General features: G+C 37.3%; 1 protein-coding gene across 1 annotated transcript; it reads right to left on the reverse strand.

Annotated features, from left to right (window-relative positions):
- Positions 1–519: 519 nt before the first annotated feature.
- shmt2 (serine hydroxymethyltransferase 2 (mitochondrial)) lies at positions 520–18,817 on the reverse strand. The gene is made up of 12 exons (XM_087800676.1): positions 18,708–18,817; positions 13,605–13,793; positions 11,628–11,707; positions 9,830–10,030; positions 9,578–9,659; positions 7,884–8,006; positions 6,362–6,501; positions 5,677–5,839; positions 5,144–5,243; positions 3,333–3,488; positions 1,857–1,964; positions 520–1,445 (listed from the first exon to the last, which is right to left on the reverse strand). Exons 1-12 carry the CDS (start codon positions 18,738–18,740, stop codon positions 1,318–1,320), a joined length of 1,503 nt encoding a protein of 500 aa, XP_087656802.1. The 5' UTR covers positions 18,741–18,817; the 3' UTR covers positions 520–1,317.
- Between the last annotated feature and the right edge of the window lie 737 nt (positions 18,818–19,554).

The raw sequence follows: 19,554 nt of genomic DNA on the forward strand, positions 1-19,554 counted from the left end.
ACGTCAAAATATCCTATTTTTTATTACTTTAGAATCACATTTTCAACATTTCTTTGTGTCCACATGATCCGCCAAATATTAAATTTCCCATTTTCAGAGACTGGTTCAAAATGAAATAATGTCACAAAACCAAAGTTTAATATCCAGCAGACCATATTAAGGGAAATAAATGTTTAAAATCTTGTTTTCTGAAGTAAAAAAAAAAGGAGAAATTCGGCTCATTTTCCTCTCCGAAAGTTGTAATAATGGCCAATAATCAACGTCTCTGAAAATGAGAAATATTTTCGCAAGGGTTGGTTTTGAGGCATTTTTTCTCATTTTCAATAATGAATGTCAATAATTGGCCATTCTTTCAAGTTTAAACACTGGCATTTCATGGATCACTGAGACCAGTAGAAAAATGTCTATTATTTCAGGGCAATTCATCAACATTAAAACCTGATTTCTCACTAATTCTTAAATAATATAATTATATTGAGCGGAGAAACATTTTAGTAAAATTCAAGAAAGTCACACTCATTCAGGTCTGAAAAGTATTTTATTGCAACACTGTTAAATCTAATTGATAAAAAATATTCCATTGAAACTGTGACATTGAGCCAATGATCATGTACTGAGCTCTTCAAATATGAAACTGATGAAAATAAAACAGATGATTTTTCATTTCATCTGCCGTCGAGATGAATGTCCTTGCTTTGAAAACATCAGCTCAAACAGAACTTGTGCTTCTTCACTGATGCAGTGATCATGATTCAAGCCTTTTCATGCACTCGACCGTCGGAAGAATTACATCAGCATGAACGACAGTGAAATATAGATCCCAAAAAAATTATCAACACAGAATCAATAATGTTAATGTACCATTAGTCCTTATCAAATAATTAAAACTATGTTCTCTTCACAAATACAAAAGAAGGAAAGGAAGTGTGGCACGAGTTTCTGTCTTAGTATTTTGTCATATTTATGTCTGATCAATGTGTAGCTATTATATCTTTTAACAAAGATCCTCCCCAAAAAAAAGATCCAGAAAGTCCAGACCACATGAGGTGAAACCTCCATTATATGTGGCATCATCAAGGAACACCAAGAGGGACAGCAGACACACAGACGCTCAATAAAGATAGAATTCCATGTTAAACATTAGTCCTTTGTTAAGGTGCTCTACAACTATACCCGTGTTTTCCACGTGTCCTCACCTCATCCTGGTACAAATGCACATAAAGAGAAAGTAAAAAAAAAAAAGAAGTTTGCTCTCATAAAAATTTGACACATGTTTTTCTTTGTGGTCATGGCGGCCATGTTGCGGATGTCGTCGTACTAGTGGTCGTTGAAGCCGGGCATGGGGAAAGGTCTGGCGAAGGCTTCCACACGGTGGCGCAGGTCAGCGATACGAGCCACGGTTTCAGGATCTTGGAGCAGGAAGTCCTTGAACTCTTGGAGCTTTCCTGTTGTGAATTGTAAAAGAGGAGGTGAGAGATATATATAGACTTTTTCCTTCTTCACCGTTTTGGTATATTCAATAAAGTGAGTGTGAAATAAATTATTTATTTTTTATTCATGCAAATATTCACATTTGCAGCCACTAGATGGCAGCAGCCATTGCATCCATGGCAGTTAAAGAACGTAAGAAATGATGCGAGATCCCTGCGATGACTGAGGACGAGAGGATACAGCTAGCTCCAGCTGCTTTTAAAGCTGATGTCTGGGGATATTTTAGCTTTCAGTTCTGGTAATTCAACCCTAAAATCGTTACTAAAAAGTATCAAAATGGTACAGAATCGTATCGTGAGACTAGTATAACGCTAATACTTCATACGAACAACACTGAAGAGAATAATAATTCACTCCAGACTCACCAGTTTTCTTCTTCACGTCAAGAGCGATCTTGAAGCCCTCGTCCATGAACTCAACGACCTGGATGAAATCAGCTTCTTTGAACTGCCGGGAGGTCAGTGCAGGAGCACCTTAGACACAGAGACACAGTATTTCAACAGTGAAACTAAACAAATGTATTCTTTAAATGTAAAAAACAACAACCTCAAATTCCCTCCACAAAAGAAAAATACATTTTCTTAAAAATTTGTATCTGTTATTAACCCAAAAAACATCTCTTAATAAATTCCTTAATCCATAACTATTAAATTAAGTTAAATGACGACCACTAGACACTTGAAGTTGCAATACGTCACTTATTTTTTTATTTCTGTAATAATTATTAGTTATTATTATTAGGCTTAGTTTCATTTTGAACAATCATGACTCATGTAGTAGAACTCTATTATTTTGACAATGTCTGCAATACTGCCTGGAAAGTGTGAGCGTCATGTGACACTAAGCAACTTAACAGCAGTGGGTCAGAGACAGATTTACTGAAATACGCATTCAAGATATCAGAGGAAAAAAATATATAGAAAAACGTAAGATAATCTTGTTTTCCGAATTTAAAAAAAAATCAAACATTGCATCCATGCCATTGAAGTTAGACTAGGGGGCGCCAGAAACAATATTTACAATCTTTCTCCTGCTTTAATTAGATGAAGAATTTTAGATGTGGACCAGGAAAAGGAGAAGAGGATGATGAGTATGACTTATACCTCCCCTGAAAAATACACTTGAATATTCAATATCAAAGCAGAATAATATACGTCAACATCAGGCAGGTGGACGTTCAGTGAAGCGTCTCTACTCTGCACCGGGAATTTCTTGAACCCTCAATTGAGAGATCTTACATTTAGGAAAATACCCTCCCAAAAAAATTATCTTGATCTCTTCTTTGACGCTCTCATAACCTTTCTCTGACTCCAGGAAATTTGCCTCACAGGATCTTTATTAATTATTCCAGCAGATATCATCTGCAGCAGCGATAGGAGCCTCTGCTGCACCTCCTTGTGAAAGTGATAATTAAATGAGAAGGTAAGCAGTGTTTTACTCTAAGCGAACTATCAGTAGCTCCCGAGCATCCTGGAAGATAATTAGAAAGCCAAACACGTTTAATTAATCACGATCTACCCGGCACTGGCGGCAGAATCGGTGGTCGACTCATTTGAATGTAAGAGATGAAGCTTCTTTTTAGAATTCCTTTTTTGAATCTCCACCATGTGAGTGTAGTTTACTGTGTTAATGGCAGCTTTAAGAAAATCTAAAACTGACTCTTTTTTTTTACTATCCATTCTCAACACTTGGGTTCAGTTTCGAACAACATGGTTCATGACTTCCATGTAGTCTTCACACCTACAGACTGAATCCTTTTGATCCTGCTATGGATTGTGTCACAAATTCAACGACCAAGTGGCACCAAAACCCCCCCCCACATAGGTGATGGCATCTCTTACCTAGCCGGAGGCCACCTGGAGTGAGGGCGCTCTTGTCCCCGGGGCATGTGTTCTTATTGGCAGTGATTGACACCAGCTCCAGCACCCTCTCGGCCCGAGCGCCATCGATGCCCTTAGGCCGCAGATCCACCAGGCACAAGTGGTTGTCCGTCCCACCTGAAATATTCAGCAGTCTTAAAACTTCTGACCGGCGACAAAAGACTTCAGCAATCATAACATGTTCTTTGCCCCTTATTTGTAATCATAATCTAAACTCAAACTTACCCACAAACAATATAAAGTAAAGCTGGAGGACGTTAGATCATTATTTCTCTTGCATGAAACCAAACGCTGTGGTGAGACTCACTATCACAACAGTTCTTCAATTAGAGCAAAAAAAAAAAAGAGTCTCATGTGCAGTCGGGCACTGACAGGAAAAGCAAACACAGGGGAAGACAAAGCAAGGGCACGGCGTGCCAGTGGTCACGACTGCTGCCACCGCACACACCGTCTGCAATCTTCCGGCAGTCTCTGGAGAGACTCGGTGCTGCTTTTCTGAGCTATGAGGTTCTCAGACGCCGACCAAAGGTTGCTGCTGATAAACATTCGCAGAGCTTGAAAAAAAATAAGATCATGCGGGCAGAGAGCAAGATTGAGACATCTCTTTGGAGAGGTTTTGGGAAAGAAAAAAACAGAAACATTCTTAAACAGGAAGAAACCGTCATTAGTTTTAATAAATTCACATTTTCTGAGAATCATTCAGCCAAACGTTGAAAACCCTCCACTAGACCATACACCTGCTTATACCTATATTATCAGTGTTGGTTGAATAACTTCACTACTGCATTATCTATCACTTATTACCCTCATTTCAAAATAAATACCTTTAAATATAACATAATAATTATGGCTCTTATTGTGACACAGATCATTAATTTTATGAAATATAAAACATGACATCAATGGAGTTACAGCCTATTTGTGTTTCGATTGTTACCTTAATTCTGATTTGAAGAAGAGAAGAGGTGTGAATGTAAATAGGGAGGAGGACAAAGCTAAAAAAAAAAATAATAAAATGATCTTTTTCTCTTCAGAGAAATCCAAACAACATGAAAGTTAGTGCTTCATCAATAATCAAAGATTATTTTTTTTTGCTTCAGAAGAAAATAGAAGAAGTATAGACTAAACAAAGATTAGCTATATGTTGAGTTCTATTGATTCAAAAATGGACATAAAGTGGTTTTACATTTAAATCAGAGTGATTTGGTCTACAGGTAGACTTCAAACCAATATATCAACAGATGTAGCTAAGAAAGTTACTAAAACATATTCACTTCTTCCTCCTCTTCCTGATGCACTTAAAGTGATAGTTCAAACTCATTTTCTAATCGACTAAGAGTTGAAATTATTCAGTTCTTTTTTAGAATTATAGACAAAAACGTATGTTCATTTTAATGAAACAAGTAATGTTCAGTGGTCTTCGTCTTCATCTTCATCCAAAAAAGGCAATGAAAACATCCAAATACTTCCATATTGTTTGTCTTGTATTGGTGTTACATTAAGGAATGACTTGACTGTAGGTTACTTGCCCAACACGGTTTATTATTATATTTTTAAACTACAAAGATGTCCCGACATGAACAGTGAACATTAGGGAACAATTTTACAAGATGTTCGGAGTAGAAAGTCGGACAAACTTTTACACGGAGGACAACAAAAAAGTAATTTAAAGAAAAACGACTAGACTGGCACAACTTCCATGCCGTCTTCTTGGCATCTTGATGGAGCAAACGTACGTGGGGGAATTTTAAAAGTATCATATTGAAACTCACCTGACACAAGCGTGTAGCCTTTGCCGAGCAATGCTGTGGACATGGCCTTGGCATTTTTCAGCACCTGGTCGATGTACTCTTTGAACATGGGGGTGTTTGCCTGTGCACAAAATAGTTTATTAGAACCTGCACTACAATTAAAGATACTATATTTGCTTCATTTAATAGATGTTCCATGCTTTCTAATGATTTAACATCTAGACAATGTGGTCTGAAAATACAAAGGTCAATGTAGGTCGAGTTTATTCTTTTTTCCTTTGACTGATAACATGACTTGAAGTTTACTGCAGTATATTAAGATCCTTTTCTTCTTTGGAACAAGAGAAAAACAAATAAAAGAACATCAATCCCCTTTATCTGATTTAATTTTCTACAAGAGTCCAGGCGAGCATAAAATCCAGACTCTTCACACTTCAGAAGGAGCAGACGCTGTCACTTTGGGCGTCTTATTGAGAAAAAGATCGGAACGATGCAGCTTGAAGTCAGCAGAAAATTGTGCGACATATTACTGCGACTAAAGAAGTTTCGCTGACCTGTCTGAGGGCCACGGCCACACCAGCGATGCCGTGGTTATGAGGTCCACCCTGAAGCGACGGGAAGACGGAGAAGTTGACCTTGTCCTCAAGGTCATACACGATCTCTTTCCCCTTCTTGTCCACGGATCGGACTCCCTTGCGGTAGAAGATGAGACCGGCCCTGAACAAAAGAGTTTCAGAATCTTGGTCACTGCATCAGTGGCAGGTGACAGTGAAACACAAAATGTTTTGATTATGTTTTATTTCCACTTCCGTACATGGTTCCCATCTTTCTCTTCCAAAAATTAATAATATATCTATATAGAAATATAGATATATATTAACAAAAACACATGTACGTATTTGCTTATATGAAATGTGATGTCAATTTTACCAGTTTTTATCCGACAGTCATCTTTGTTTTTTTTTGTTTTTTCCTAGCGTTCAATTATAACAACTACTTTCATTATTTTAATTAACACATGTCAAACTTCTGAGGGTTAAATCATTTGATCAACCCCTGATTAGGCTGAAAACACTAATAAGAGCAAACAAAAAAAGATTGTATTTTGTCTTCATATTTTAGTATGGAACAGTTAATACAGTCCAAAAAGAAATTCTAAAAATCAAAAAATGAAATCAATACAATTGTATGGAGAAAGAGGAAAAACTGTTATCAAGATTTAACTAAGGTCTTCCTCACCTGGCGCCACGGAGGGACTTGTGTGTAGTCGTGGAGACCAAGTCTGCATACTCAAATGGGGAAGGAATGGCTCCGGCTGCCACGAGGCCGCTGATGTGAGCCATGTCTGCCAGCATGTAAGCCTTGATGTCAGTACACAACTGCAGAGAAAAAAAAATTACACATCTAATAAATAACAACTTTTAATTTTTAATCTAATTATAACATTAGTTGGTTAAACTAAAAGTCTGTTTGATTAAAGAGGATTTCTTGTTTGGTGTCATTACCTGGAATACCTTTGAAGAAGTTAAGAGGGACATTTGGTAAAAAAGCAGAGATTAAGATTTTGGTTCTTGATAATGGAGCAAAACACTGAGCAAGTGAGAAATTAAATAATTTAGAAATGAAATTATGTGTTAAGCAATTAATTATTCCTGTAAGATATTGGCGACTGTAATTTCCACTATTTTATATAAACCATCTGCACAAAAGAGTTGAAGTTATAACCAAAAAAAGGTTTACCGCAAAATTAAGCATGAACAAATGCCATTAATACAGTTGTCCTTTGAGGTGCTGTAGATGCACCTCAACGGGTTCTTCTGGGTTTCACAAGAAGAAGAAGAGTGTTTGCATCATCAGTGGTTTGCGTCATGGAAGATCAGGAGGATTTGATTCATCTTGAAACTTAAAAAATCTCAACAAAAGTCTTTAAATAAAACATTATTTTTAAAGGCTGCACACGACTTGTTGATGTAAAGTTCTGCTGGATAAAACCGAGATCACAGTTGACCTTGTTCATCAACAGAAAAGTTGCTCATGCTACTCATTCAGTCAGAACCCACTCTGTTTTTGAATGGTGGTGCATTGTTTGTTATGTTCAATAGTTAAGCAAAATGGTGAACATAATGTGGTGTATTCAAAGATATTTCATAGAGTCGTATTAAAAACCGTGGCTCCGAAAACGACACTTCAAAGTCAACAGCAAAGCAGTTTTGGTACTTGATGACGGAAAATAAAGAAATGTAAAATACAACTCAATGAGGACACTTCATTCGATGTTGCACAGATCCTCTTTGGCTACTATCAAATGGAGAGGATGAAGCAGTGGGGGTTCAACAACATGGATAAAAGGGCCTCATGTGGACTTTGTAAGAGTGCAGTGGAGTGTGTGGTGAAAAGTGGAGTGGAGAATGGAGTGAAATGAAAAGCCAAAAATTCAACTGTGTGCCAACATAAAAAATAAAAATCCATAGAAGATTGAAAGGATTAAAGAGAGGATAATTGTAAACAACTTGGAACAAGTTTAAGACACAAGCTTCCATTTGCCCACTGTAGTAAATAATTCACCGTGGAAAGAGAAAATGTCATGGCCGTTACTTTTCTTATCTTCGCCTGTGAGACACAAGGTGTGTAATATTGATTTTAAAGAAGTAACAAAGCTGATATGAATGGTCGAGTCGGACTGATTAGTAACAGATTATACGGGACATGGATCAAAACACAAAAGTGTAAGGTTTCTGTGGAAGGAGGGTTCTTTACGCACCTTTCTGATGCGGGCGTAGTCAATGAGACGGGCATAGGCGCTCGTGCCAGCGATGATGAGTTTGGGTTTGAACAGCTTGGCTGTCATTTCCATCTGGTCGTAGTCGATCAGACCTGTGGCAGGCTAGGAGAGAGGGAGAGGGAGAGAGAAGGAGAATGAAAGTAAATAAAAAGGAACAGAAGGAGGACTTCTAGCACAATGGTCAAATGAGGAAGACAGTGAAAACCCTTTCCAAAGCAAACCCTAACCATTCTTAAACAGTTTGCATATCACTTCATCTCCCAAAAACTAAATCCCAAAAACCCTATTTCAAGACTTTCATTATATACTATACAGATGATACAAGAAAATCATCTTAGAGACAAGGTAACCAGCTCTAACCCCTTTCGGTTTATTATCAGTTTATTGAACCGTCACTTCTGAAAAACTCAATACGTATCAACACTTCCTCAACAAAGTTCTGAAGCGCAGACGAGCAAATCAGAACCAATCCGGGGGTTTCTTTGTTCCTTCAACTTTGTAATCATCTCGGCCATCGTCGCGAAAAACAAAGTCAGCGATGGGAGGACCTCAGAGGGAAAGTTGTATTTATACAACCTGATAATGTCCCATCTCCAGAGCGCATCTATGGATGCTCCCTCACTCTATCAAGCCGCTCATTGTGAAGACAGAGCCGGTGGTGCTGGCCAGCCTGTCGATTTCCCATTATCTCTCTCGCAGAGGGGTTCTGCAGGCCCATATATCAGCGGGCCGGGACACGCCGACACTCACAGCCATCCATCCATCAGTGCTGGCAACACTGCCACATGACTCCGACCACAGAACTAATATTTGATGCATGCACTGTTATCAGACGTATGGAGCGATGTATACATGCAATTCTGCATGTAATTTAGGTCGATACATTGGAAGATGTGATCCATGACTTTCTCTTTTCAGATTTTACAAACCAGCATTTTTCATATTTTGGATGCAATATAAGATATGACATCAACTTAACTAAAATGATCAAATCTGTTCTAAAACGATTATGTGAATAATTAACAACACCCTTTTCTTTTTGGAACTAAACAGCGCGTACTTCCTCCAAGGAGCTCATTTCATATGACTTAATTAAAACCTTGCAATATCAAATTAATAAAACAACCCCTGTGATTCATTACGCAAACTAATTAGAAGACAGGAAATCAAAAGTGCCACCAGGTAGTTATTCCAATGGTCTTCCAACCATTTATGACTTGTTCCAACTGTAGAAAAAAAGAAGGTTTTGCTAGCATTAAGTAAGATGGACATGTGAGCAGCAGCTGTTATAAGGCACACAAGTAAATAACGAAACTCTTGAAAATGTAATCATCAACATCTCCATTGAAGTAGTCAATTTTCCAGTCATTTGTCAACCGACATTTGTATAAACGTAATGACGACATAACATTCTTCCAAGAAGTAATTGCATTAAATATTTACGATCAAACAGCAAACAACACTACAAACTAGTTCCTCCTGATGGAAAATTCAATTCCCAGCCATATCTCCCTTCAATTTGAATTTATTATTATTTATTATTATTATTATTCCTTGACTCTCATAAACATGCGGTAATGCATTTCGTATTCAGATGGTTGTGATTGTTTATCAGATGCACTGCAACACATTAACAAGTGCTCAGTTAATATCAGCTGCGGGGCTCCACTTACATTCAGCTTGTAGGGCATCGACTCGAAATAGATGGAGGTGGCCGAGATCCTCTTCACGTCGGACATGTAGCCGTGAGTCAAGCTGGGGATACAAACAGATCTCAATTAGCATTAATCTGATTGATGAAGTGTTTTGATTTATGCAACAGAGGCTTTAACGTCCTTGAAATGAGTGAATAATGTGTTTCCCAAAACTTCATAACCAACAATTGCAACAAGCATCAATCAGGCACAGAAGTGGACTCGACTTACTGTCCTCCATCAGGGAGATCCAGGCCCATGATGCGGTCATGTGGGTTGAGCACCGCGGTGTAGACGGCGAAGTTTGCGGGGGAGCCAGAATACGGCTGCACGTTGACGCCCCACTTAGCTGGGTCCAGGTCGAAGGCCTCTAGCGCCCGCTTCTGGCACAGTAGCTCAATTTGGTCGACCACCTCTGCTCCACCATAGTACCTGTGGGTCAGAGCGACAGTGTGGGGGGAGAAAAACATTGAAATTACAAGAATCACAGGCACACTTATTCATGATCATTTTATCCAGTAACTATTACAGGAGGTGATAGATTCCCTATGGCTTTAGCTCTTAATATTTGGCACTCACTTGTTAAACTGTAACAAAAAAAAACATCAGATTTTCTTTTTCCCCAAACGAAAACCTTTGCTGTGCATTTATTGGGTTTTGTTTTGGCAGGAATCTGTTGATACAATACAAGGGTAACAATACGATATATTGCCAAATATTGCGATACCATGGGAAAAACAATATATTGTTCTGACTTTTACAAGAAATGAGCAAATACTTTCTCTAATCAAAAGTGAAAGTGCTTCTCAAAATATTAACAACAGATTTTAATTACAAAAATGCACAATGAAGTGCATTAAAAGTCTCAAACAACCTGGAGCAACATGCAATATCCAGCATCTGTCGGCGTTTAATTTTTTTACTTTAAACTTGGTTTTAAAGCCAAAATGAGTCCAAACATCAGCTTCAAAAGCTGCTGAAGCCTGGTGCATCCTTTCTTTTCCACTCATTGCTGCCATTTCCCGGTTTTGTTGTTAATTTTGCTCAAAGAAAATTATTTTATTTATTTATTAATATTGATACATTATCTAAGTATTTATGTCTATACAACCCAGCAAAAGGGCATTTTGTTTTGTTTTTTACGTACAATATATAGCAGATGACTACTGTTGCAATCGAATGATAAATTGGATTGCTGTTGAACCTAAAATTGTTAATTTTTAAATATTATATCAATGATTTTTCAAAGCATTAGGAAAATGTCTAAATCAAATGTATGTTGTCTTCAGCACAAGCCATTTATCGTGTACATGCTTGCAAAGGTAACCAAAGTGTATCTGACATAATGACACCAGATGATATAAAGAGAGGAAGAAAAGTCATAGTAGGGGATGCGAGTCCAAATATAACACCAATCATTTTCATCATCTCATCTTAGGTAGAATTGTTATCTTTGGACTGCGGGTCATCATGCATGTTTCGGCATGTTACATATATAAAAAAGAGAAAAATGAGAAGGAGTTTGTGAACCAAGTATACTGTACATAGTCAGAAAAATCAAATTAGAAGAAGCTCTAAAAAACAACATTATTTTTAAATTAAATGAATTAAAGTCTTTCCTGCTTTCATCCAACTCATTATGTCTTATCTTGAGAAGGATGAATCTGAGAAAGCATGCTAGGGAGTGTGATTAATTGACATGGTTACTCATTAAACACAACATACAGTACAGAGGCATTCTAGCGACCAGCTCTACCCACCCATGGAGAAACAGTAGTCATCTCCTAATATTGTCACTCAACACAGTTAGTCTGACTTGACATAAGAAAGGGATAATAATAAGCCAATTCTGCGAGAAGAATATGATGGTTAGGTATGCTTTTCACTTTTAGAATTGAAAATTATATTTTATATAACAACAGACCCACGGTGATCAAATGTTTTGCAACATGTTTCTCAAGAAGTATGATGAAAATCTGAAGTCAGCAGTTCTGAAAATGAGGGTTGAGCGAATAAAAAAAAAACTGACCGTCTTCCTGGGTATCCTTCGGAGTATTTGTTGTTCAGACAGGAGCCCAGAGCCTCCAAAGCTGCTCGACTGCAGAAATTCTGTTAAGAGAATAAAACGAACACACACTCGGATCAATGGCATCGGTGGACAGAAGGGACAAGGACGGCAAATTAAAGTCTGTTAAGTGATAGTGAGAAATCCCCCTCAAGCTACAGGCAATCACTACAGTATCGAACGTCTGGACTTCTATGGACTAACATGCTACACTCCACAATGCGCATCATTGGCCTGCTCCAGGATATCAGAAAAAAAGCAATAACCTTTTCTGCACATGGGCCGAAAAACCAGTGAGGCCCTTCTTTAAACCAATTTGTAATGTATTCCACAGAAAAAAATGTATTTGAAGGCAGCATGACGTGAAGCTTTAGAAAAATATATAAATAAATAAGATTGAAAAAAAAAAAAAAATCACATCTGTGTTCTTGTAGCTTCCAGTTTAATGAACCAAAGTCTGTTGTTGGTGTGGCTGACAGAAGGGTTTTAATAAGACACATTTTAAAACACTTGGTACATTCTCCCGGGGCTGTAGTGGGACAACATTAAGTAGATCTTGAAAGCTAAATGTCCACTGTAAGAAAAACTTCTCCACTACCTCATTATTATTTCATTCACAGCTCTATGGATTTTTTTCCTTTTATTTACTGTATTTTAATCGTGGTTTGAGTGCCTTATCAATTGATTCTTTTTTGAATGGCGGAGTTTTTAAGCGAAAATCTCGGTCAAACTTCTGCGAAAACATTCAACAATAATAAATCTTTATTTTTTTTAATTAAATAAAAACACTTAAATTTGATTAATTCAACTCATCATTTTGCCTATTGGACAAAGTTAAGTTATAGGAGGAAAAGAAAATGCACTTTAAGCATTCGTTCATTAGAGAGGTTCAACATTTGTCATTATGAAACAATTATTACAGAATGAACTACATTATTTTAATTGTGTGTACAAATATTTACATATTTAAATTTAAGTTGGAAGCCGTTATGTTAATAAGATTGTTTAAGATTACATTTAAATAACAATAATGGGTTGACAAACTACATTGTATTCGGGGTCAATACTAAATAATAAAGGTTATGAGTTATAATCAAAACCTTTGTCTAATTCTCCAATTATTTAAGTGTAGCTTTTTGCTACGTCTGACTGTCAAATGTTGGGTTTCAGACTGTCAAAGCAAACGCTCTTCTTAGTTTCCACACCAGAGTGTTTCAAGTGTGTGTGTAAAGGAACCGTTCTTGTGTGTCACAGAGTAAGTTTGGGTGGAAGCAGATGAAGATATCAGTCTTATCTCACAGCAGAATGCCCAACCGCTATTGCGAGGGAGCAGATATAGTCCACTGAACAACCACTGCTGAGGAAGCTTGGGGAAAAAAAATACTCTTCCCTCAATTCTGAAGTTTTTTAATTTCACACTGTCCGACCTGCGATAGAAGACACATTAATACGTTTATGTGACATCTGTGGGATTCTGCCTTCCTGCAGCTACAAGTACAGAGCAGCTGATATATCTATCTATCTATCTATATATATATGTATAGATATATAAATAAAATCTGCCACAACAGCCTCTGTAATGCTGAGTTGTAATTTGGTGCCAAAGAGCAGCCCTTGTTGGCTGTTACTAGTCTGAATGTGTCAGAAGTGGCCCAAGTATGGAAAATTGACGGTGGTGGGGGTCACAGTTGAACAAGATTCACTGATGAATTTCGAAAATGGAAGACCAGCCAGAGTGGCCCGAATTATGTTTTTATAGAAGCTGAAAAATAGTGTCTAAAATATCAGTTTCTAAACATAAACATCACCAGAGGTTCTAAAATAACTGGTCATACTCTTCTTATTGGTCCTATTTTCTCAAGATCTCATAATAATCCTTTATTTTATCGCAAATCAAAACCATTTTCTTGTGCATTATTAAAATGTGACGGGCCTTCTTACCTCTGATGCGATGAGCTCCAAGCCACGACACTGCCTGTCCTTCTCCTTCTGCACCAGATCCCACATCTCAGGGTCGTCCTGTGCCAGGCTGTCCTGACCCGTCCATGGTTCTTCCTCACACGTGGAGCTGGCGGCGTGCGACTGCTGCCCTCGGACGCACAGGCGGACCGGCGCCTGCTGGCGCAGTGACTGCCGGGAAAAGGGTCAAAAAGCATGAGGTTAAACTGTTGATAAAACAAATAACCGGATATCAGACGACAACATAATTCTACTACAAATCCGATTCCTTAAAGAAACAAGATATTTGAAGCCATCCGAGTTCCTCCGTCTCGCCCCAGTTTGGCATAATTAGTTGGCTTGTTTGCATGATATCAATAATCAGCCTGGTTGTTCAATTATGCTTGCATCAGCACTTTGACAAACGGAGGCTCCGAGTTGAACAGCCGCTGTGAGCAGAAGCAGGCGAAGAGACACATTCAGCACTTCCTTCTTATCTAATCTGCGCCGGGGTTGGAGAGTTACTTACTCTGCTCCAACGGACCCTGCGATTGAGCAGAGTCCGTACTGATGTTTCTTTTGCCAAAATCTACTTGAGAAAACTGCAGCTGGGTAATTTAGGGTCTTAGAGTTTTTAAGTTAAAACAGGTGGGATAATAAGGCATATGTTTGTTTTAATGGTTTTTGCATTGTCTTTTTTTTTTAATAGAGGACAATAACCCAGAATATCACACACATATGTGAACGGTGAAGAGCATTAACAAATCCTCATCAAAGAAAAAAAGAGAGTTAAACACCAGGTTCCAAAAGATGTTGTTGGGTTGGTTTCATTGAGAGACAAGTTTCTTCCTCTGATCACTCACTGAACAATTTAATAGTGAGTACAAGTTGAGATCAATCCCACCAGAGTGGGCTGGTAGTTATCATCTGCACAGGTGTGCTGGGGTGTGAGGGACAGCCTCCGTTTAATAGCATCATTAAAAAGCAATTTTCATTAATGTTTAGAATGGCTGCGGATGCCAATGTGACTGAAAGGGATATTAGGCATAACCAAACATACTGTTCATATTTGATTGCTTGTCTCTGGTAGATAAGAAGTTAGAAGAATGAAAATAAAAGAGAAATAGACAGTCTTCAAACGTCTATCAATTCAATACATTTCTCTCTGTTTACAAATAAAATGCACCTGGTATTACAGACCGAAGACCTTTCAGTTTTCACAAAAGTTTCCCGTTTTCCCAATAACACCGTCCACCAGTTAAGTCATAAAGAACAATGTTTAATTGTTTGCAGTGCTTCTAATACACAGATACTATGTTTGTATAATGTACGCTGTATATGGATATGAATGACAAATTCTTCCTTTACGTTTGGCATTTTTCAATTCGATTTTTCTTCATCCCCAGGATAAGCTGGAAATTCTGTGTCACAATTTTGAATGAAGAGGGAGGAACCATCCAAAAATGTAGATTTAAATCATGTCTTTGTAAATTACCTACAGCTGCATGTGATTAAACATGTCAGTTGTCCACGTCACCATTGGAAATATGGGTGGTAACTAATGTCAACCTTCAGTAGAGCATGGCATTGGTATGATGAAATTAGTGTTGGTGGAGCTGAGCGATAAATAAGACGTTGGAACACGTGAAGAGTTTATATCTCCACCATGGATTCTCATTCCTTCTTCTTTCTCTGAGTCTATACTGGTATAGTTGCGAAAATAATATTCTAAAGTTTATGTGCATCATCCTTCTTGCATTCACCTTCATTCCTGCACTCTTTTTCCCACCCTCCGTCTGTTCCCGTTATTCCTCCCTCTGCTGCTGAGCCTTCCTGCCTCATTTCCCTGCTCTCATCATTACTGGAGATTAATTAATAAACACAAGGTAAACTGCTCCAAAAAAAGTGAGTGCAAAGAAAGAAGCGCCAAATATGTCACTCTTGGACTATTTTTAGACGACCAATTAGAGTTCTGTTTGAAGGTGAACTATGTGACAGCAGCTCCCTGGGAGTCGGTGGATCGGCCACTTCTGCCCGGGCGTTGATTTCACGGGTACTGACAGCATCGCATCTGAATGCATGCCTACGCTACGGTACACGCTTCACTTCCTGTGCGTAAGAGACAACGGTCAATAGGTCGATGAGAAAAAAAAAATGCAACTCTATTATTTCAATCCATTTCCTGTGTCAGCTATCAAGAGAAGTCCATTTTCCAGATGACTGCTGTCCATCAGCGGGGAAGAAAACAACAATCAGCCTGATAAAGCCAGGAAAATTGCAGACAAAAAAATTACATGGGAAAGAACAGAACCGGTGTCAACAGATCAGCATCTGCCCGTCTCTCACAGAAGAACAGACTGTGTTTCAGCAGGGATGCTGCTAGATGATGAATTCTTGAAGGAGTGAAGTAAAGGGACACTCAAGAGTGAGTGGAACTTATCTGGGTCAGGGGGTTACCATCGCAAAAGTTAAAAAAAAAACATATTTACTGTCAGTGAAGTACAAACACGCTCAGTGAGAGTACTTGTATACAGCTTCTAGCCTGATTGTTTTGTATTCATGAAATATGCATTATTACAGAGGATTGGACATTTTTTAGTTCTTATTTTTGTTCTTAATATTATATTATTCTCTTGAAAGAAATTAATGAATAAAATAGAAGTGAAAGTAAATAAAATTTCTCATTGAAAAATCGACAGGAAATAAAACAGAAATGCAAACATAAAAATTTAATTTTTACTGAAATGCTTTGAAAAAGAAGAAAGTGTGAGAGCAATAGTTGTGTAATGATTGTATCAAAGTGCAACATTACTTGAATCGAGAAAGAGTAATAGTCAAAGTATGAAGGAGTTGTGACTTCTTTCAACCGAACAGCCAAGATTGTTTTGGCTTAAATTAAACTACAATTTAGGTAAATTTAAAGAACAAAAATGGGAAACAATGATGGACTTATTAAGATGCCGTTTTGTTTGTTTTTTAAGTGCTAATGCATCATGGTTAATTTATATGGTTGCAAAAGTGGCAGTTTCATTGCTGGCTCCTGAAGTCAGATGTAAGAGAAGAGCAAATACATCCTGGTTATTTCCAAAGTACTGAACAAACAATTATTAGATTAGATATTATTAGATTAATCCCTCTGGACTTCTCTTTCAGGAAATTAGGTGCGGGTGGAAAAGCTCAAGTGATTTGAATTGAGACCAAAATTACCTTAAACAAAATCTTGTGATCTCCTTAGTGACCTACTCAATATATTTGGTTCGGTAGTATAACTAGTAAACACGTCATTGATTAACAGATTTAAAGTGACACACTTTTAGAAACACATTTCAGTTTTAAGTTTTTATTGACACAAGCTTAAAAAGTTAATAATATTTTTTTAAATAATAATAAAATGAAACTTCCTTGAACCAGATCTGAGAAAGATCTACACTTGTTATGCAATCGTTATACACATTTGTTAATGTTTTCTTTGGGGTCTTTCCAGTACATCTTTGTGAACTTTGAACCCTATTATTGTCACAAACGGCAAATTGCGAGATTACATATCTTTGCCATTTTACTCCAGACTTGATCTTTGCTCCAGGCCTAATTTTGCATGCTGATAATAACAGTTAATATTTATCCATCTACAGTATGTAATAATTCATCCAACTCAAATAAAAATAATACTTTGATGAAGTGACTACATGTGTTAAAATAAAAAAACACAGACATGTTTGATGCTCATCACCCCTTGAACTTTTCCACATTTTGTCACATTACATGCCCCAAAAATAAATATATCTTATTAGAATTTAATGTGAAAGACCAACACAAAGTGTCACAGAATTGTGAAGTACAAAGAAAATACACAATTTGGGTATGTCTCTACAAGCTTTGCACATCTAGAGACTGAGATTTTTTCCCATTCTTCTTGCAAAACAGCTCAAGCTCAGTCAGATTAGATGGAGAGCGTTTGTAAACGGCGGTTTTCAGCTCTTGCCACAGATTCGCGCTGGGATTTAGGTCCTGACTTTGACTGGGCCGTTCTAACACATGAATATGTTTTGTTTAAAACCCATTCCATTGTAGCCCTGGCTTTTTGTTTAGGATCGTTGTCCCGCTAGAAGGTGAACCTCCGCCCCAGCCTCAAGTCTTTTGCAGACTTCAACCCTCAAGTCTTTTGCAGACTTCAACAGGTTTTCTTTTAAGATTTCCCTGTAAGTGAGATTATATAGTGGAAAAGTTCAAGGGGTATGATTACTTTTTCCAGCCACTGTAAGCGAGAGCTTCTTCAATAAAAAAAAGTTTAGCACAATATCATAAAAATGTAACAGCCATTTCCTTTAAATGTAATTTTTTAACAGTTAACTTTTTTTTTTTTAACGTTGCAGAATATACACTTACTTTGTTTGTGACTTATTATCAATGTTATTTCAACTTTTATTTGAAATATTTATAAAGGAATGAACATTACAAAAACATGTTACATACTAACCAAACTTTGTAGTACTTTTGTAATTTCAGAGCAAAGTTCAAAGTTAATGTGTATTACCTAATATGACATTTATTTAACCGTTTCATGCGAAAAGTTTGTGGTTATGACATGTGTTGCTGTGATATTCTTAACCGGTTATAACTTTTTCAGAACTCGTGTCTTTTACATCTAGCCTTGAAACGAAAAACGTTCGTTATTTTGATTTATTTAAAAAATAATCTGTTAAACGTTTAGTAAATGAGTTGAAATCTTTATTTGAAATCATTAAACCAGACAGAATGGTGACTATGAGTGAAGGACAGTCAACGTGGTGCTGCTGTTTAAAGCACATGATGAAACTGAGCGGTCGCTGTTGCATCATCGCTGCAGCACAGAGCAGATCAAGTCTCGAACCAAAGACCTCAATGTGATAAACAAAAACCCCAAACCGTGTTTTAAACTGCGATTTATCAAAAAATACATCGTTTAATTGATCCAAAAAAGACCAGTTGTGAAATTGTTGTGCAATAATAATAAAACACCACTAAGTAGCATTAAGCTAGCAAGCAGTTTATTCACGATAACTCAGAATCACGTCAACCTACATTAATAAAACAAACGTCGTAGAGATTATTTTGTGTATGACTTACCCTGGTCACTTGTCGAAAGGCGAAGGTTAACATGTTTTCCAGTCTTCAGGGGAAGAGGAAGCAGCTTCAAGCTCTGCTCGCACACTCAGAAAGAGCGACTGTAGTTGCTGGCAACGGCTGGTGACGCGCCCCCTGCCGCGCTGCTTCATGGGTAATGTATTTCTTTCAAGACTCAATAGTACACAATTTTGTTTCGTTGCTACTTTTTTCTACAATATTTCAATACATTCATTTTAATACATTTAATTTCAGTATTTTCAACCCATAAAGTTAGCTATATGTTAACTTTTAGACCCCAGCTGGAATTACTTTTTTTTTAAACTTTTTAAAACAAGTTTTTATCATTTAGCTATACATTACATATAAAGGTTTTAAGTTATGTTGTACTATTGAAGCTACTGTAATTAGAGTTGTTGTTTACTTTAAGAAACATCTTAAGACGTTTTTATTTGTGCAGGCTTTTCCTTGATTTTCTGGAACTCCTGTTGTGTTATCAGTTTTATCTTTCCCTTTAAAGTATATACTTTATTGAGTATTGTTTTGATTGTTTAACCGCTTTGTGACCCTGGTCTGGAAAAGCGCTATACAAATAAAAATTACTTACTTACTTACTTATACTTCAGCTTTTACAGGTCCTGCTTTTTACAGATGAGGAGGATGTGACATGATTGTAGGTCACTGGAGAATCAATATTTGAAGGAATTGTTTAAAAAACAAAAACAAGCTCAAGATGCCCATAGAATTTCCAAGATCCCAATTGAATTGAAAGTGTGTGAGATAAGAAACCCGGTGCCAGTAGTTGGATTTTTGTCTTCTGGACGTTTTAGTTGTAGATATACAGGGTTTA

The sequence above is a fragment of the Callionymus lyra genome, chromosome 10 (assembly GCF_982586985.1).
Source record: "Callionymus lyra chromosome 10, fCalLyr1.hap1.1, whole genome shotgun sequence".
NCBI lineage: Eukaryota > Metazoa > Chordata > Actinopteri > Syngnathiformes > Callionymidae > Callionymus > Callionymus lyra.